This window comes from Harpia harpyja, chromosome 2 (genome assembly GCF_026419915.1).
Source record: "Harpia harpyja isolate bHarHar1 chromosome 2, bHarHar1 primary haplotype, whole genome shotgun sequence".
Classification (NCBI taxonomy): Eukaryota; Metazoa; Chordata; class Aves; order Accipitriformes; family Accipitridae; genus Harpia; species Harpia harpyja.
Genome location: NC_068941.1, coordinates 3434733 through 3452700, shown reverse-complemented (window position 1 = coordinate 3452700; position 17968 = coordinate 3434733). Strand labels below are relative to the sequence as shown.

Genomic DNA, 17968 nt, shown 5'->3' with positions numbered 1-17968 from the left:
GCAGCGGGAGGTACGAGTACCATGGGTTTTATCTCTTTACTTCTGGAAGGCGCTTTGCCGCAGGCGAAATGTTTTCAGGCTGAACTCGTCTTCTCCGGGCTTTCGCACGCTTGCTACAGAAAAGGATGTCATCGAACCCTGGCCGTGGCCGAGCTATCTTTAACTGGGGTTACGCAGCCATCTATTCTCTTGCATTGTGTGGTGTTTTCTCGGGACGGATCCTGGCTCCGGGCCTAAAACAGCAGGACACAAAATCCAAGTCAGCTGGCTTTTCTGGAGCGGCCGGCATGCCAGCTGCCTTGCCGTACGTCGGGCGGCATCAGCATCTCAGCTCTCCTTGAAACTTTTCCTCCTCTTGGGAGGAGGAAAAATAATGCTCTTATCGCTGCGGGAACTTGGTGCCGTGGGAACTGCTTGATAATTTCCCTGCCGCCTGTCTCCCATCCTTTTTTTGACTTCCTTTTGCAGAAGGTGCTGCATGTTTCCGCAGGCAGGGGGAGAGGGAAGGGCTGGGCTCGGCCGCCGCTCCCCACCGTGGCGTTGGGTGCAAACCCCACGCCTGAGCTGGGTGCTGGGGTGCAAAGGTCTGGGCTGTAGGAAGCCTTGAATGCCCCTGCACCGTCCTCGGGCTCCAGCTGCCATCTGCAGGCCACTTCTGCCTGCTCTCATCAGCACGGTCACCTCTGCCTGGTCACCTCTGCCTGGTCTCATCGGCATGGTCACCTCTGCGTGGCCACCTCAGTAGGGCCGCACCTGCCTGGTCACCTCTGTATGGTCACATCTGCCTGGTCAACCCTTGCCTGGTCTCATCAGCATGGCCATCTCTGCCTGGACTCATCAAAATGGTCACCTCAGCAGGGCCACCTCTGTCTGGTCACTTCTGCCTGGTCTCAACTGTCGGGCCACCTTTGCCTGGTCTCATCAGCAGGGCCACACTTGCCCGGTCACCGCGGCATGGCCAGCTCTGCCTGGCCACATCTGGGGGTAACATCTGCCTGGCCACACAGGTCCCTGGGCCTCCCTCGGGAAAGGTGTGATACTCGCGGCGACAGTGAGAGCGGAGGACGTACGGCCAGTGAGAGGTCCCTTTTTGGAGATACCTTCTGCCAGCCCTTCCCTGTTCCTACTGGAGAACGGAAACCATTGCCTCTGGTGACATCTGCCCTGGGGCTCCAGCTCTTTTAAAACCTCTTTAAAATGCTTTCTCTCCTCAATTTTATCCAAATATGAAGGGTGCTGAAGGGAGACCGTTTTCTTTTGCTGGGCACAAGGATTTTTGCTGCTTGCTCCCTGCCTTTGCCTGCCCCACAGGGATGAAGCTGGCTCCTCTTGGGTGGCCCCGTGCCACATCCAGGTGCTAGCTGCTGGTTTCCCCGGTCTTGCCCAAGTCGCTGCCGTCCCCGCCGGAGCTTTGCAACGTTTCTCCAGTGGTTTAGCACATCCTGCCTGCTTTCGGGGGGTTGGGGCTGGGGTCTCCCCCCAGCCACCAGCCGGGAGCCGGGGTGGCCGCGAGCCAAGGGGCCGGCAGTACCGATGTGCCAGAGCTTGTGGCTGGGTTTTTTGGCTGGCCGAGGCCACGGGAGCTCGCTCACCCCCTGGCCGGCGGCCAAATGGCATGGCTGGGTGGCTGCCAGCGCTTGCATTAATAGCTGCCAGCTTGCGGTTTGAGGTCACCCGTTCTTTCCAGTCTTTCATTTCCCGCCCCCCCCCCCCCCTTATTTCATGCCTGTAATGACACCGAGCAGGCAGCAGCCCCACCACCCCTCCCTGCCTGAGCTCCTCTTTGCCGGGCGAAGTTCTTTTGCTTTCCTTAGGGCCAGCGCAGCATCAGCTCGTGGCACCGCATCCCTACTGAGCATCCCCAGATGCCAGGAGGGGATGTGCCAGCATCCTGGGGGACACCTTCACCCCAGTGGGGCTCTCCTCCTCCTCCTCCTCGGGACATCGCTCGGGGCAGGGGGGGACCAGCAGCATCCTCCCAGCCACCCCAAGGCAAAAAAAAAAATCAAAACAACCCCAAGGCCGGCGTGCAGAAGGCTTGTGCCAAGGCACAGCCCCTCGCAAAATTATTTGTAGCTGCCGTCATTCCCTGCCAAGGGCTTTGGGAGGGTGTTTTATTAGCAGCTCGCTAGGAATAAATCTCCCTTTTCGTAACACTCCGGCCAGGGATAAACAGCTTTGGGGAGGTGAGGCTGGGCTGCGGCCCTTTGGGGAGGGGAACGCCCGGAGCCCCACTCGGAAACCGGGATGGCGGGATGAGTGGGGGGGGTCCCACTCGCTCCCCGAATCCCCAGGGATGCCGGGGCGAGGCATCTGCTCGACGCCTCCTGCGCTCGCTGCTCCTGCCAGGCCGGGCAGGCGGGGGCCAGGAGTGGCTAATGCGGGGGTGGGACACGCGTGGGGGGGACCGGACACGCGTGGGGGGGGGACGGGACACGACACGCGTGGCGGGGAGGCAGGGGGCCACCCCCGGTCCGCCAAGGGATGCCTCCGGCTGGGTAGGAGCCGGGCAGCTGGAGGAGGAGGAGGAGGAGGAGGAGGAGGAGGAGGAGGGCGGCGGTGCTGGCAGCGGCCGCCCCCGTCCCGCCGCGGCCCGCCCCGCCGCAGCCGCCGGGCACCGGGCAGGCGGAGGCGGCGGCGCGTATGGAAGCGGCGGCGGCGGCCCCGGCCCCGGGCGGCGGCCCCGGTACCCTGCTGCTCTGCCTGGCCCTCGCCTCCGGTAAGTAGGGGGTACCCGAGGCGGCGGGGATCGGCACGGGGGTCTCCCTGCCACGCTACGGTCCCGGTCCCCGGCCCGGTCCCGGTCGCGGGCTGCCCCTGCCCGGCTGGCTCCCCCGCCCTGTCCCGGCCCGGTGCCCCCCCTCCGTCCCAGCCCCGTCCTTTCTCTGCCCCAGCCCGGGCTGGTCCCAGTCCCACGCTGGTGATCCTCCACCTGCCTCCCGGTCCCGTCCCGGTGCTACCGGATCCCATCCCGCTGATCCCCTGTACCCCCATCCCACCCCATCCCCGTGTTGCTCCTGTCCCATCCCAGTGCTCACCGTGCCCGCCCTGGTGTTTCTCCAGTCCCATCCCTGTGTCCCCCGGACAATCCCATCCCAATCCTTCCCCCATGCCCAGCCTGGTGTTTACCCAGTCCTGTCCCTGTGCTCCCCCATGCTTCCCCGCACCCGTCCCAATGCTCCCCCCACATTCCCCCATCCTGGTGCTCCCCACCATCCCATCCCAGTCCTCCCCCCTGCCCATGCCGGCTTGGCTCTGAATCCCTGAACCCCTTGGGGCCAGGGTGTCCTGGCTGAACCCTGGAGCGGGGCTGGGATGCTTTTACCACCTGTTGATGGGACACTGCTCACGGATGCCCAAATATCCATGTTTTGCCATCCTCGGCAACGCCGGGGGATTGGGGGTGTGAGAAGGGAGGCAGTACCTATTCGGCAAGTGCGCGACTGACCCCGTGTTAGTTCCTAAGTGCTCGGGAAGCAGGCAAAGCTGCAGGCAGCTGCCTGCTCGGGGCTGGCGGGAGATAACCACGCGTAGGGCTGAACATCAGCCGGGCTTGGCGATGCGCCCTGGCAGAGAGTGCCAGCCCTGGGGTTTTGGGGGAGCCTTCCCCTCCGCCGGGAGCAGTTTGGGTTTGGCCCTTCGGCAGGGCTGGTGACAGCGCTCTGCAAAACCTGCCAAACCTGTGCTGGCAGGAGGAAATCAAGGGTGGCCAACCTGTTTTGGGGCTGGGGTGCCCATCAGACCAAGGCAATGCCCCGGGCGGTTGCTCTCCTGCAATTCGGGCTTTCCCAGGGAAGCATAGGGGGTGTTAGGGCAAAATAATCCGGTATTTGGGATGCTTTCCTCAGTTATCTCCGGCTGCTCAGGAAAGGGCACAGCCTTAGATAGCGGAGCTGGGCTCTCCGTGCATCAAAGAGGTGAGGTGGTTTGCACCCGCAGCTCCTGGGTGCTGAGATCTGGGTGTCGGGGGGGACCCCCCTGCACCCCCCCGGGAGCTGGCGGTGCCGCCGGGGCGGTCCTCGCCGAGGGGCTGCCAGCCCGGAGGATGCCAAATCTCTGCATCTGGTTGCAATAAGGGTGGGGATCTCGTCTTGGTGGGGAATCTTTCCATGCCGAGCTGCGAACTCGGTCACCGGGGGTGAAGTCAGCCTCCCGCCCTGCGCCGCTGCCTGCCCGTGCCGCCCGCAGCTGGTTCCCGGGGAGGGGGGGGCAGCCGCCCCGTGGCTCATCCCTTGGCTCCCACCGGGCAGATCCCACCCCGCTGCCTGGGCCAGATCGGGCGGTGGGCTCCGTCTCCTCCCCGGCGGGCTTTTTCGGCCGGGGAGGGGATGCTCGTTAGCGGAGAAGGCCTGGCCAAGGCTCAGCCCCGGCCTCGTTGCAGCTCTGTTACCCAAAGCACGTCGTTAGCGCGGCGGTGGCTATATATAGCCGGGAGGGACGCGTGTGCTGGGAACGTCCCTGCCATGGGACGGGGGGGACGAGGCTGCCCGGGCTCGGCTGCCCAAACTTCCCCCTTTCCAGGAGGCCTCAACGTGGCCGAGATGCAAAGCGTACCCACTCGTGATGGAAACACCCCCCCGCCTCGGTGTGCCACCCCCCGTGGGAGCCACCCAGCACCCTGCCCCATCAGGCAGGACCTGTCCCCCCCCTCCCCTGGGTGCCACCGCAGCAGGGTGAATCCCTGGGGAGGGCCAGGCTGGGAGCGGGGCCCTGCTGAGTCAGTGCTGGTATGCCAGCGATCCGGTTACTGCCGCCGTGACGTGCCGGGGCTGAGCCGGCCCTTGGCTTCGTCCCGTGGCCACGGCGAGCATGGTCGCCCCTTTGCCGGCTCGCTTCGTGCCGGGCATCCCGTGGCCCGGTGCGGCAGTGACCGGTGTTGCAATGGAGATTTAGCACTTGCGCGCCGGGAGCAACTGGGTTTCGGTGGGTGCTGAATGGCAGCGCTGCCGTCCCCTCGCTCCCATGGCAGGTGTGTTTTTCAGCGGCCCTGGCTCTTCAAAAAGGGCAGTGGAGCGAGCCGGACCTCCCTGGGGATTCCCCCCTGCGTCCTCCCCGGGCAAAGGGGCCGCTGGCTGCCTGCAGGCAGGGCTGTGCCCCCCAAAACCCACCCCGCTGGCTCCCGGATCCCCCATGCTGGGGTGTTGGTGGGTGGAGGAGGCAGGCGGGGACCGGCTTTCCCTTCTCCTCGCCTCTGGGGAAAAGCTGATGCTGCCAGGGAAGGGGGGCCGTGGGCGCAGCTGCGGAGCCCTTTGCCAGTCCCCTCCCTGCGGCAAGGGCCAGGAGAGCGGCTGCGGTGGGGCGGCGGTGGTGGTGATGCCGGGGCTCCGGCCGGGCTTCCCCCCCCCGAGCCACCTCCGCTGCTTGTTTCAGGCTTGGCGTTTTTCAGTTGCGTGGGCGCCGACGCCAACGTCACCGCCGGCCACGGCACGGAGGGGCTCACCTGCGGCGCGGCCGAGAACTGCACGGGTAAGGCGGCGGCACCGGTGCCAGGATGCTCGGGGGAGCTGGCGTCGTCGGACGGGAGGTGTGGGGGAGAGGGCCGGGATGGAGGATAGGCAGGGTGTTTTGTCTAGTGTAAGCCGTGCGGCATCCACCGAGCCGGGAAGCGGCCAGGGCCGGCACGCCACGGCCAAGGACACACATGCCGGTGGCTCTTTGCCTCTCGCCGGGCTCAGACCTGCCGTGGAGATGGACCAGCTCCGGGATGCTGCCACCACCCCCGGGCAGAACCGTAACCCCTGGGGGGGGGGGGAATTTCTTTGTCCTTGTCACCCCCAGGGAACGTGACGCAGCTGAGGCGACAGGGTCACTTCTCCAGGTGCCCGGAGGAGTACAAGCACTACTGCGTCAAAGGGAGATGCCGCTTCCTCGTGGCCGAGAAGGCTCCGGCTTGCGTGTAAGCCACTGCCGGCGGGGACGTGGTGGCACGGGGTGGGGACACCGTGCCCGTCCTCCCCCGCTGAGCGGGAGGAGGGGGGCACAGGCACCACGGCGGTTTTTCGGACCCCCCCTCTGCGTCCCCTGTACCACGGGGCAGGTGCGAACGAGGCTACACGGGGGCTCGCTGCGAGAGGGTGGACATCTTCTACCTGCGAGGCGACCGGGGCCAGATCGTGATCATCTCCTTGATCGCCGCCATCGTCAGCCTCATCATCCTCATCGTTTGCGCCTGCCTCTGCAGTCAGTACGTGGCGTGGGGGGGACGCACATGGGGCGAGGGGCAGGAAGGGAAGGGGCAGCCTCGGATTGGGAGCAAATCCTGCCCACGTCCGCTGGCTTGGGGCAGGTTGAATTTGGGATGCTTCGTTCGCTTCTGAGGGTGCTGGGAGGTGCACGGGACGTCGCTTCGGGGCTGGAAACCACGTGCGATCCCATCCAGGGCTTCTGCAAGGTGAAAGCAGAGGGAGGAGGAGCAGCATCGCCACGGTGCCTCGTTCTGCTTTTTAATTATTACACACCTCCCCCCCGCCCCCAGCCACTGTCGGAAGCAGCGTAGGAAGAGAAAGGCAGAAGAGATGGAGACGTTAAACAAGAATTCGCCTTCCAAAAGCGAGGACATGCTGGAGACGGGCATCGCGTGAAGGTGCGTGGGGACGGGGGGGGGGGGGGGGTCGGCCGAGCCCAGGGTGACGGGAGACCCCCGCCCTGTTGGGGGTGGCCGCTGAGGCTGAAGGCCTCCTGCCCTCTCTCCGCAGGAGCTCCAGGTACCTGCAGGCGGGTCCCGGACGGCGGCACCGGCTGGCTCGATGGGCGAGGGCTAAAACTTACGACGGCTTAAATAAAGGGGTGACGGAAAGGTGTCCCCGTGTCGCCGTGGTCCTTAGGGGCCCCCTCTCGCCATCACACCCCCACCGGTGGGAGGGGAAGGGGGGGGTGTCAGGCCCAGCCGTGCCGCTGTGCTCCCCAAATTCCTTCCCCCCCCCGCTCCCGGGCTCCCACCGGCCTCCACCCGCCCCGGTGGTCTCACCGCTGCCGCTTCGCGTCCGCCAGGGGGCGCCGCCGTGCGGGGCAGGTGCGCGGCAGGTCCCCGAGGCTTCAAAACCCACGCGCGGCCGCCAGGGGGCGCCGCCGTCGCGGGACCGGCGCGGCGGCGGCGGGAGCGGCGTCCCGCTCCCGGTCCCGCTCCCGGTCCCGGTCCCGGTCCCGGCTCCCAGGGACCCTGTCGGGCTCGGGGCCCGGCTCCGGGCGGCCGTGCTGGGGCTGCTTCTCCGTCTCCGTCGCGGCCGCTCCTGCGGCTGCCGCCGCGTCTCCCCGCCTGGGGCCGAGCGGACACCGGTGCCTCCGGGCGTGCCCCGGGCCGGGGCGAGGGTGTCGCTGTGTCGGGTACCGGTTGTAGCCGCGCCGGGGGTCGGGTGTCCCGGCTTCTCCGGGGCGGCTCCGGCCGTGGTTCTCGGGAACCGGGGGTGACGCCGCCTCCCGCCTGCCCTGGGCGGCCTCGGGGTGCCGGGACGGGGCCGGGCGAGGGAAACCGGGCAAAACTGGGGGGAGACGGGTGAAAACCGGGGCCGAACGGGGCGAGCCGGAGCCGTTTCGTCCCTTCTCCCCCCCACGGGCGGGCTCCGGTGGGGGAGCGGGGGCACCGGCCAGCGGGGGCTGCCCCGTCCCGTCCCCTCCCGCGGCCGGACCCCCTGGCTCTCGGCGGGGGGGCTCCTGCCGGGACCCACGGGGGACCCGGGCCCGGCGCCGGCTGGCTGTGGGCCCCCGGCTTTCCCAGCGGCAGGAGCTGCCGTCGCTGCCTGCCCTGGCAGCCGCGGGCCGGTGGTCCCTTTCCCTCTCCCCCCTGGAGCGGGACCCCCCGTGGGTGCCCGGTGACCTTCCCGGTGGGTTTGGGCACCGACCCTCTGGGGTCCCCTCTTGGGGTGAGGGGTGGGGGTAGCGGCTGCAGCTCAGACTGTGGGGCTGGGGGTCCCCGGCAGCTCCCCGTTTCCACCGCGGGATCAGCCCCTGCTCGAACCGTGACCCGGCGACCGGCCGTGGGGGCTCTGCATGCCGCGTCTCCCACCTGGGACCTGGGCGAGATGGGGACCCGGCGGGGCCGGGGGTCTGCCGGGGCGGCCGGTGACCCCTCCTGCGGCCGGGTCCCCTCCCGGCACAGGCGCCGGCTGGTTTCTTCTCCCCAGCTCTTTTCCGGAGCGGCTGCCAGCAGGATGGACCCCTCCTCTGCTGGAGCCAGGGAATGCTCGGACTGGTGAGTGTGGGACCTGCTGCTGGGGCGAACTGGTTTCCACTGGGGTTCAGCCCTTGGGGCTTGCCTGGCGTCATCCTCGCTACGGCGAGGGCCTGGGGGTGGCTCTGGGCCTTGCACGAAGCCCTGCTTCGACTGAAATCCTTCTTTTTTCAGCTCAAAACACACTGCGGTGGGAGCAGAGGCCGCTCCAGGGACCCACACCGGCTCCCACAGCCCCATCGGTGAGATGGTGAAGCCGACCTGGCCGGGAACAGGGACCGACGGCCGTCCCAGTGCTGGCGGCCCATGCGGTGCCGCACGGCTGTGCCGGTGCATGGGGAAGGCTCGTCCCGACGCCCGGGCTCGGAGCGCGGCCCCGAGGGCCGGGGGACACCGGCGGGGAGGACATGCCTGGTGAGGTGAGTGTCCCGAGGCGGCGACTGAGCGGAGCTGTGCGGTGGGACTGGGGCGCTCGGCTCCTGGGGCCAGCTGTGCCTGGGGGATCTCTGGTGCCAGGCCGGGTCCCTGCAGGGTCCCTGGGAATGGAGGGGCAGGCGGGGGTCCTGTCCCTGGCCGTGGGAGCGGGGCACGGGGGCTGCCAGGACGGAGCGGGTGTGAGGGAGCTGGGCCTGGCCGGAGCTCGGGGAGCAGTTTTGTGCTTGGGGCACGTTGGCTTTGCACCTTGTCCTGCCGGCCGAGGGACGGGGAGGGTGGGTGCCTTTGGGGGGAAGGAGGGATCCCAGTGCACATCCCTCGGGTTGTTCAACCTCGATGGTTGTTCCCCCCGTGGCTGTTTGTGGGTGCAGGGGGGCCCTGGGGGGGCCCACGGTTCCCCTTCCCGCAGCCCACCCCGAGCCAGGGCCAAGCAGGTCAGTGCTGTGCATTTGCAGGGGCAGGAGCGGGTGCTGCTGGGGTCAGGCCCAGACCCCGCTGGCACTGGTGCGGTGCTGGCCCCAGCCCCGGGGCTGCCATTTGTCGGTCTGTGCCGCCGCTGCCGCTGCTGCATGGGGTGTGGAGGGTTTTCAGCCAGCTCCTGGCTCTTGCCCGCTCTCCTGGGGAGAAGTTTCTGGTGTCCTGTCCCTGTCTCTCCCTCCCTTCCCATCGTGGGTATGTGGCACTGGCAAGACGCTGCCAAAAGCCCGGGCAGAGCTGCCCGTGCCCGGGAGGCAGCAGGTTTGCAGGGGCAGCAGCTCGGGGGCTCTTTGGTCCAGGCCGTGCTGCCAGGACCTGATTGTCCCACATCCCTCCCTGCGCAGGGACCGACGCAGGAGCCCCAGGAAGAAGCCGGGCTGCCTGCACCGAGACTGACGCTGATGCCTGCCCTGCAACGCTGCTGGGACTGCGCAGCTCCAGCTCAGTGGGGCTTCAGGTCAGTTGTTTGGGCCCCCATTTGTTTTCATTTCTTTATTGGTTCAGGCTCCTGTTTGTTTGCAGGTCCAGCTCGTTTCTGCCCTGGTTTCAGATCCAGCTCGTTTGTGGCTCCAGCTCATTTGCAGCTCCAGGTGGGTTGTTTCTGCCCCTGTTCATGTTGGCTCCCCCCCTGTTTTCAGCTCCACCTTGTTTGCACCTTCAGCTCATTTGTTTCTGCCTCCATTCATTTCAGGCCCAGCTCAAGCTCTTGGATGGCTCTGGCTTGTGTTCCAGCTCTAGTTCATCTGCAGCTCATTTGTTTCTGCCCCGGCTCATGGACAGCTCCAGCTTGTTATAGACTCCAGTTGGTTTCAGCTCCATCTCCTGTTCCAGCTTGTGTTTGTTAAGACGATCTTGGCTTTTGGCAAGGTCGTAAATCAATCACTGTCATGACTTGAATATGAAATGTCATAACTGTACAGGCAGTGACTCGTGTGTTTACTGTTCAATCACTGGTCCGGGGGTGGGACACCCCTTGAATAAAGAGTTGGAAACCCGCAGCGAAAAGCACCTTTTCCCCCAGAGACTATCTCAGACGTTTAATTCGGCCTGGTGCATGCCAGCCTCCCAAGCTTCGGGGACCAACGCGACCAGACCCCCACCTCCGGTGGGGGTCCACGCACCCTGCCCACCCCCCCCCACCCCAGCCCTCACCCACCACCTCCCACCACCCAACCCAGGCCCCTACACCTCCCACCCACCACCCAGTGCCCCCCCAACACCCAAACCAGTTCCCCACCACCCAATTCTCCAACACCCAACCCAGGCCCCCACCACCCAATTCTCCAACACCCAACCCAGGCCCCCACCACCCAGTGCCCCCCCAACACCCAAACCAGTTCCCCAACTTCCCCCAACTCCCACCAACACCCCCCGGGCTCTGGCCGCAGCAGCAGCCGCCCGGGGCTCCGTTTCTGAGCCCAAACCAGCGGGACTGGGGCTCTGCTCCAGCCCCCGGCCCAGCCCCATGACTGCAGCCCCGGGGCTCTCTGCTCCGCCCGGGGAAACGCCCGGCTCGGGCCGGGACCCCCGCGGCTCTCGAGTCCCCAGAGCGCCCGGCGGAGCCCCAAACCCCGCCGCTGCCGGGCCGGGGGGACCGGCGGGGCGGGCCCGGCCGCGGGCGAGAACGAGGACGGGGCGGGGGGCGCCGGGCTGCGGCCCTCCGGGCTTTATTCCCCGAGCCCCGCCGCCCCTCCGCCGGCAGCACCCCGCGGCCCCTTCCCGGCTCCGCGGCCCCGGGCCCCGCCGGGGGAACCCGGCCCGGCCGCCGCCGCTGCCGCCGCGGGGGAACGAGAGGAGGGGGCCGCCGGCGGCCGCCGGGGCTCAAATCTGCTCGGCCCCGCCCCGCGCAGGCGCACCCAGGCCCCGCCCCGCGGCCCCGCCCGGTCGCACCTGTGCCGCCCCGCCCCGCGCAGGCGCCCTGCGGCCCCGCCCCACCGCACCTGTGCCTGCCCCGCTCCGCGCATGCGCACGGAGACCACGCCCGCTCGCACCTGTGCCTGCCCCGCGCATGCGCGCCGAGGCCCCGCCCCTCCTCACCTCCTCTTCCGCCGCCAGACCGGCGCCGGCAGCGACCGCGGCGGACGTTGGTAGCGGGTCGGGGGCGCTCGGCGGGACCCGTCGCTCGGGACGCGGGGACGGAGCCCCGGCTGGGCCCGGCGGCTTTTCCGGGGGTGGTGCGGAGGCCGGGGGCGGTGAGGTGGGGCCGGGCCTCGCGGGCGCGCGGTGCCGGCGGGGTGCGGGGCCCGGGGCTCTCTCCCGCCCCGAGCAGCCGGGGAACCGGCCGCTCCGGAGCCCCGAGCCCCGCCTGGCCCTCCCCGTCCCGGCGCCGCGGGCAGGAGGAGCCGCGCTCCGGGGTCGGGTCCGGGTCCGAGCCGGGAGCGGGGACCGGCGGCCCAAGTCCCGCCTCTCCCGCTCCCGCCGGGGCCGGTGTCCCGCAACAGGCACCGGCGGCTCGGCGCAGACGCCGGACGAGGGCTGGGGCAGCCCCGGCACCGTCTGCCCGGGTCCCGCCGCACCCTCCCACCCCCGGGGAAGGGGCCTCCCGGCTCCTCCCGCAGCGCCGTCTGCCCCCGGACCCTCGCCGGGAACCCGCGGGGCTGGGGCTCTGCCGCCCGGCCCCGCAGCAGCGACGGGGGCCGGTCCCGAGCCCCCGAACCCGGGGCCGGGTCTGTCTCCCGAGCCCCAGCACCGGGCAAGTGAGCCGAGCCCGGCCGGGAGCCCAGGGAGGCCGGGCTCGGTCGCTGCCTTCCAACCCTCCGGCTGCCCCCGTGAGCCCAGTCCCGGTCCCAGCAAGGCCGGGCTGGGGCTCTGGTTTTCAAGCACCGACACGGGGGATGCGGCCTGAGACCCAGCATACAGGACTTGGGCTCCAGTTCCCAAACCCCAAACTGGCCCAATGAGCCTGGTCTGCTGCCCCAAAATGGGCGAGGTGAGCCTGGTTTTGAGCCCCAGAATGCAGGACTTAGTCTCCAGTTCCCAAAGCCCAAACTGGCCAAATGAGCCTGGATTGAAGCCCCAAAATACAGGACTGCCTTAGTCTCTGTTTCTCAACCCCAAAACACAGGACTTGGTTTCTCTTTTCAACCCCTTAAACTGCCCAGATGAGCCTGGTTTGACACTCCTGAAACACAGGACTTAGTGTCTCTTTAGGAACCCAAAACTGGCCAAATGAGCCTGGATTGTAGCCCTGAAATGCCAGACTCAGGCTCTGCCTCTGAGCCCCGAAGCGCAGGACTTAGTCTCTCTTTTCAGAAACCCCAAATTGGTCAAATGAGCCTGGCTTTTGAGCCCTGAAACACATGGCTTGGTCTCCAGAAACCCCAAAATTGGCTGAATGAGCCTGGTTTGAAGCCTCAAAATGCAGGACTTGGTCTCCAGTTCCCCAAATTGCCTGCATGATCCTGCTTCTCAGCCCAAACATGCAGGCCTTAGTCTCTTGTTCAGGAGTCCAAAACTGGCCGAATGAGCCCGGACTGAAGCCCTAAAATGCCAGACTTGGGCTCTGCCTCTGAGCCCCAAAACGCAGGACTTAGTGTCTCTTTTCAGAAACCCCAAATTGGCCAAATGAGCCTGAAGCTCCAAAATGCTGGACTTGGTCTCTGCTTCTGAGCCCCAGAACGCAGGACTTAAACCTCCCGTTCCCAAAATTGCCTGAATGATCCTGCTCTGAAGCCCCAAAACGCAGGACTTGGTCTCTCTTTTCAGAAACCCAAAATTGGCTGAATGAGCCCGGTTTGAAGCCCCAAAACGCTGGACTTGGGCTCTGCTTCTGGGCCCAAAATGCTGAACTTGGTCTCCTGTTCAGGAACTCAAAATTGGCCAAATGAGCCTGGATTGAAGCCCTGAAATGCTGGATTTGGGCTCTGCTTCTGAGCCCTAAAACGCAGGACTTGGTCTCCCTTGTCAAGTCCTTAAACTGCCATATGAGCCTGGTTTGACACTCCCAAAATGCAGGACTTTTAGTCTCTCTTTTCAGAAACCTGAAATTGGCCAAACGAGCCCGGTTTAAAGCTCCCAAATGCTGGACTTGGTCTCCGCTTCCGAGCTCCAAAACACATGACTTGGTCTCCAGTTCAGGAACCCAAAACTGCCCGAAGGATCCTGGTTTGAAGCCCCCAAATTGCCGAACGAGCCCGGCTTCACGCTCCCCCAACGCAGGACTCGGTCTCTGCGTGAAGCGTCGCGTCCCGCAGACGCTCGGCTCCCTCTCGGCTTCCCACCCCCAAAACAGGGGCCTTGGCCCCCCCCCGCCCCCGCCGGCTTGTTTCCAAGGCCCACGCAGCCAGGACTCGGGCTCCCTCCCCCAGCCCTGACCAGACGGGGCTTTGGGGTTCCCGGGCCGGGGTCTGACCCCACGACTCGGCTTCTGGAGCCCCCCCGGAGTTACTGTCCTCCCCCCGCAGCCCCTTCTCCACCTCGCCAGCCCGGCTCTCGCTGCGGGAAAACCCACGGCCGGGCCCGGTTCTCAGCCCCGGAACAGGCCCCGAGCCGGGCCTCTGCTGCTGAGCCCCACAACCCCTCCGCCCCGCCCCGCCCCGCCCGTGCTGTCGGAACAGGCCCAGGAGCCCCGAGGGTGTTTGGGGACTGTCCGCGGGCCAGGCCGCTCCGCACCCGGCCCGGCCCGGCTCCGCTCGCCCGCCGGAACGGAGAGAACCGGCCGGACGACAAGATGGCGGCCGCCACACGGCAGAGCTCCCTCGGCCCCGCCCCGCGCAGGCGCTCTGGGGCCCCGCCCCGCCCGGGGGGGAGGAGACTGAGCGGGGGCGAGGTCAGCGAGAGGGGCGTGGCGAGTGGGCGGGGCTGCCCATCGGCCTCCGGGGTCCCAGCGCCCGCCCGCTCCCGCCGCCGGTATCACCGGGGACGCTGCGTTCAAACCGCGGCTGCCTTTGAGTCGCAGGGGGTGCGTGGGAAGAACCGCCCACGGGGGATCCCCGGTTCCAGGGGAGAACGCAAGGCCGAAAGTGCACGGCCCGAAGCCCCGCGGCCCGGCGCAGGCGCACTCCACCCCCCCAGCGCTGTCATGGCGGAGAAGGTGCAGAAGAGGTGAGTCCCGGTTCCCTCCCACGCACACACCGGGACGCGGCGGGGCCGTATCTCTCGCTCCCCACACATACTCCCCTCAGCCGTGTGTCGTCGTGTGTGTCCCCCCTCCCTGTTCGCGCCCCAACGGTTCCCCTCACAGACCCCCCCCAACCCTCCCACCCTCTTCCCGCAGCGTGAAGATCGCCCCGGGGGCCGTGGTGTGCGTGGAGAGCGAGATCCGCGGGGACGTGACCATCGGTAAGGGCCCCGCACCAGCCCGCTATCACCTTCACCCCCCCCCATCACCCCCCTCCGTGGGGGGTGTGTGTGCTGTCGGGGGCGGGGGGGGGGGGGGTGTGCTGTCGTGGGGGTCGCGACCGGCCGTGGGGTGACCGTGGGTTGTTCCTCATCAGGTCCCAGGACGGTGATCCACCCCAAAGCCAGGATCATCGCCGAAGCGGGACCCATCGTCATCGGGAAGGCAACCTGATTGAAGAACAGGCGCTCATCATAAATGGGTCAGTTGGAAGCTGGATTTGGGGGGGGGGGGGGGGGGGCGTTCCCCAGCCCAGCGTGTCTCGTTTCACGGGAGACAACTGCCGCTCAGCTTCCCAGCACAGCTTTGGGGTGAACGGTGTCCCTCCGAGCCAGGCTGGACGGGGAGGGGGTTTGTTCAGGATCCCGCGGTGATGTTCCCGCGCTGGGTTTGGCAGAGGTTTGGTGCTTTCTGAGCTATCTCGACACGGATGCCGTGTCAGTCTTGTCAACCGTGAGCTTCTGTTTACAGCTCTTTAAGGAGCAGGGCATTAGCCGAAGAACTCTAGGGAGGTAGAATTTAAAAGAAACAAAAACACCCCAACAAACTAATGTGCTTTTGTGATGTGCGTGGCACTGCGACTAGGGAATAAGTCCTCCCTCTGTGAATCCTTCTCCAGCGGACAGAGGAGAAGGATCCTAATCCTGAGGGTAAAAGACCCTGTGCAAGAGCAAGGGGTCTCATGAACCCTTACAGCCTGGCCGGATTGGGTGGGATATACATAACTTCAGCCTCTTGCAAAATTGAGCTGCCCACCAGGACAGCACCTTTGTGATCTCAAAACTCGAAATATATTGTTCCCGTCTTGCAGGTATCCAGAAAATATTACACCAGAAACTGAAGAGGTGGAGCCCAAACCAATGGTCATTGGCACCAACAATGTTTTTGAAGTTGGGTGTTGTATCCTTGCTGCGCAGCGAGACAGACTGTCCGACACACCACGCTTTCGGATCGGTACAAGGGGAAGCACATGTGGGCTCTGTCAGGGTTTCAACAGCCCCGGGGCTATTTAAGGTGCAGGGTGTTGGTTTGAAAATGGCATCGGGTCTTACCTTTTGAAATAAAAACAACGTTTTTCAGTTTTCTTTAACATGGACCTATAGATTCCCAAGCAATGAAGGTGGGAGATAACAACGTCATTGAATCCAAAGGCAAGTCTCAGCTTATCATCTTGGCCCTTGTGAGGTTTTGCTCTTGTAGATGTAGGGAACAGCTGGGGATTACATGGTGTTGTCTTGCTGTAGCTGAGCCCAAGCTGGAGCTTGTCACAAAGCTGTGGTTTTCACACAGAACCCACGTGTGATACTGCCTCGGTGGGAGCTGGGCTGGGCTGGCTCTGGCTCCTGGCTTTGAGCAGCTTGTGATGTTGATGTTTGGTGGTTTAACCCCACCGTGGGCACGACTCTCAGAAGGATTCCTCTCTCCCTCCGGCAGCATTTGTCGGCAGGAACGTGATCCTGACGAGCGGCTGCATCATCGGGGCCTGCTGTAAACGTCAACACCTACGAGGTGATCCCCGAAAACACCGTCATCTACGGGGCCGACTGCCTCCGCCGCGTCCAGACCGAGCGGCCGCAGGTGGGTGCGACACACGGGTGACACGCCGTCACCCTCCCGTCCTCTACAGACCACCTTCGCGGTGGCAGCAGGGCCGCTGCCTGACCTCCCCTGCCTCTGTTTCCAGCCCCAGACGCTGCAGTTGGATTTCCTGATGAAGATCTTGCCAAACTACCATCACCTAAAGAAGACCATGAAGGCCACGTCCACTCCTGTCAAGAGCTGAGCTCCTTCTGCTGCTGGTGGCCGACTGGGGCTTTCATCTGGTCCTGCGAAGCACTGCATGGCCCCGGGAAGCAGCCGGTCTCCTCGTCCCTCATTCCATCTTTGAAAAAAACAAAACCGTCTTGTTTATTCGTGTCCTTTATTTATATTCCGCCGAGCATCTCGGACCAGCTTTGAATCCGTTGCCTCTCGCGCACTAACTCTATTCTACGTGCTTTGTTTGGGGAATAAAAATGTCACCTGCTTTTCTCTCAAGGGGAGGAACTGCAGTTCTTTTGGGGTCAGGTAACGTGCCGGACCCTGCTCATACAAGCAGTGACAGGGTCTTTCCCTCGCCCAGGGGCCAGTGTCCCGGCCGCCATCCCACCTCCCCGCTCCTTCCCCGGCCTGCCGGCAGAGGGAGACGGGCCCACGCCGGGGGACAGCCGGGTTCCTGGGAGAAAGGGGTGTCCTGGCCCCGTACCCCCCAAATCCATACGGATAGTGGGGTGGGAAAGGCTCCGGGGCCGGTGTCGTGCTCTCTCCCCCGGCTGCCTCCTGCTCGGCTTCCCTCCCAGAGGGTCCAGAGCGGAGCTGAAGCTCCTCCGCTCGGCTTCCCTTCTTCTGGAGAGCTTCGGATGCGTCCACGCTTCCCAGCCAGCCCCCGAGATTCCCCAGGGATGTTGTTCACAACTTCCCCTTCTATCCTTGTACAGCACAGCCCGACGTTTTGTCTCGGCGCAGAAGGAAATCGATGTTGGAGCAGAAATGCCTGTAGGAAAGAGAGGACAGAGGGAATCGGGAACCGGAACGCCAAGTACCAGCTGGGCTGCAGGACTTGGGTTTTTGGTTTGGGACCAGGGGTTTCAGGTGGGGCAGGCCAAGGTACAAAAGCGGTGCAGCGCCCACCGGAGCTGATCAGATTTTCTCCCTGAGTTCAGTTGCAGGGATACCAAAAATAAAAACCTACCACTTTTTGGCTTCGCGATTCCAACCCCAGAGTCCAGCGCTGTTGGGAAACGGCAGCTCTTCCCTAAAGCCGAGTCTAAACAACAGATATTGTCCCGGCCGCCACCCGCCTCTCCAGCCCACCCGAGCGGCCCCAGCCAAAGCTTTTTGTGGAGATGGCCACGGAGCGGGGGAGAGGAATGGGAGATGAAACACGTCTCTCGTCTCCAACTTCTCCCCTTGCTGAAAGACAAGGCAATCTTTTGCCGGGCATTTACCCCAAAAGCAAGAGGCTTCAGCAGATTTGGGTAACTAGATCGGTCCCCGTGCTTTCGATTCCCTCTCGGGGCCACCTGCCCTTGTAGCCAAACATGTCACGCTCCCCCAAATCCACCTGGCGCGGCTCATTTCTATCTCCCTCCCAGCACGAGAGGTTCTGCTCTGTAAATCACCGCTGCAGGGAGGCTGGAAACCCTCTGCTCCGAGGCGGTGGCAGGGCTGAGTCCATCCCGGCAGCTGGCAGGACACACAGGCAGCCGCCCGCAGCTCTGTTTCGGCCGCCGAGTTGCAGAAAGGCAAGCCGTGACCTTAAACGCCCGTTCGGTACAAGCCCTCTGCCATCGGCAGGATGTCCTCAGCGTCACCTCCGGTCCCCGCGCATTGTGCGCGGGCAGCATCTGCTCTGGACACGGCCGCTGGTCAAACTCTTTTCACCCCCAAGGTCTCCGGATCACGCTGCTCCGGAGCTGAGCCTGGCCCTGCGGGACCACAGCCCCATCCGTGGGGATGTGGCTGGGCTGGGATCAACCCAAAAACAAGATATAAAATCAAGTGAGCCAAAT

The 17968-nt window shown here is 65.3% G+C and overlaps 2 protein-coding genes across 3 annotated transcripts; both read left to right on the top strand.

Moving 5' to 3' along the window:
* The first annotated feature begins 2524 nt into the window (after nucleotides 1-2524).
* BTC (betacellulin) lies at nucleotides 2525-6800 on the top strand. Of its 2 annotated transcripts, XM_052813032.1 has the most exons (6): nucleotides 2526-2719; nucleotides 5371-5466; nucleotides 5779-5896; nucleotides 6038-6184; nucleotides 6476-6583; nucleotides 6696-6800. In XM_052813032.1, exons 1-5 carry the CDS (start codon nucleotides 2644-2646, stop codon nucleotides 6579-6581), a joined length of 543 nt encoding a protein of 180 aa, XP_052668992.1. In that variant the 5' UTR covers nucleotides 2526-2643; the 3' UTR covers nucleotides 6582-6583; nucleotides 6696-6800. The 2 variants fall into 2 exon arrangements, with proteins under 2 accessions (XP_052669002.1, XP_052668992.1); XM_052813042.1 differs by lacking the exon at nucleotides 5371-5466 and having other exon boundaries at nucleotides 2525-2719.
* A 7035-nt stretch (nucleotides 6801-13835) lies between these two features.
* On the top strand, nucleotides 13836-16454 carry DCTN6 (dynactin subunit 6). The gene is given in 9 exon segments (XM_052813006.1): nucleotides 13836-14122; nucleotides 14295-14359; nucleotides 14515-14577; nucleotides 14580-14619; nucleotides 15229-15317; nucleotides 15521-15568; nucleotides 15852-15907; nucleotides 15909-15995; nucleotides 16102-16454. Coding segments are annotated over 9 exon segments (570 nt in total). The 5' UTR covers nucleotides 13836-14099; the 3' UTR covers nucleotides 16201-16454.
* Nucleotides 16455-17968: the final 1514 nt, after the last annotated feature.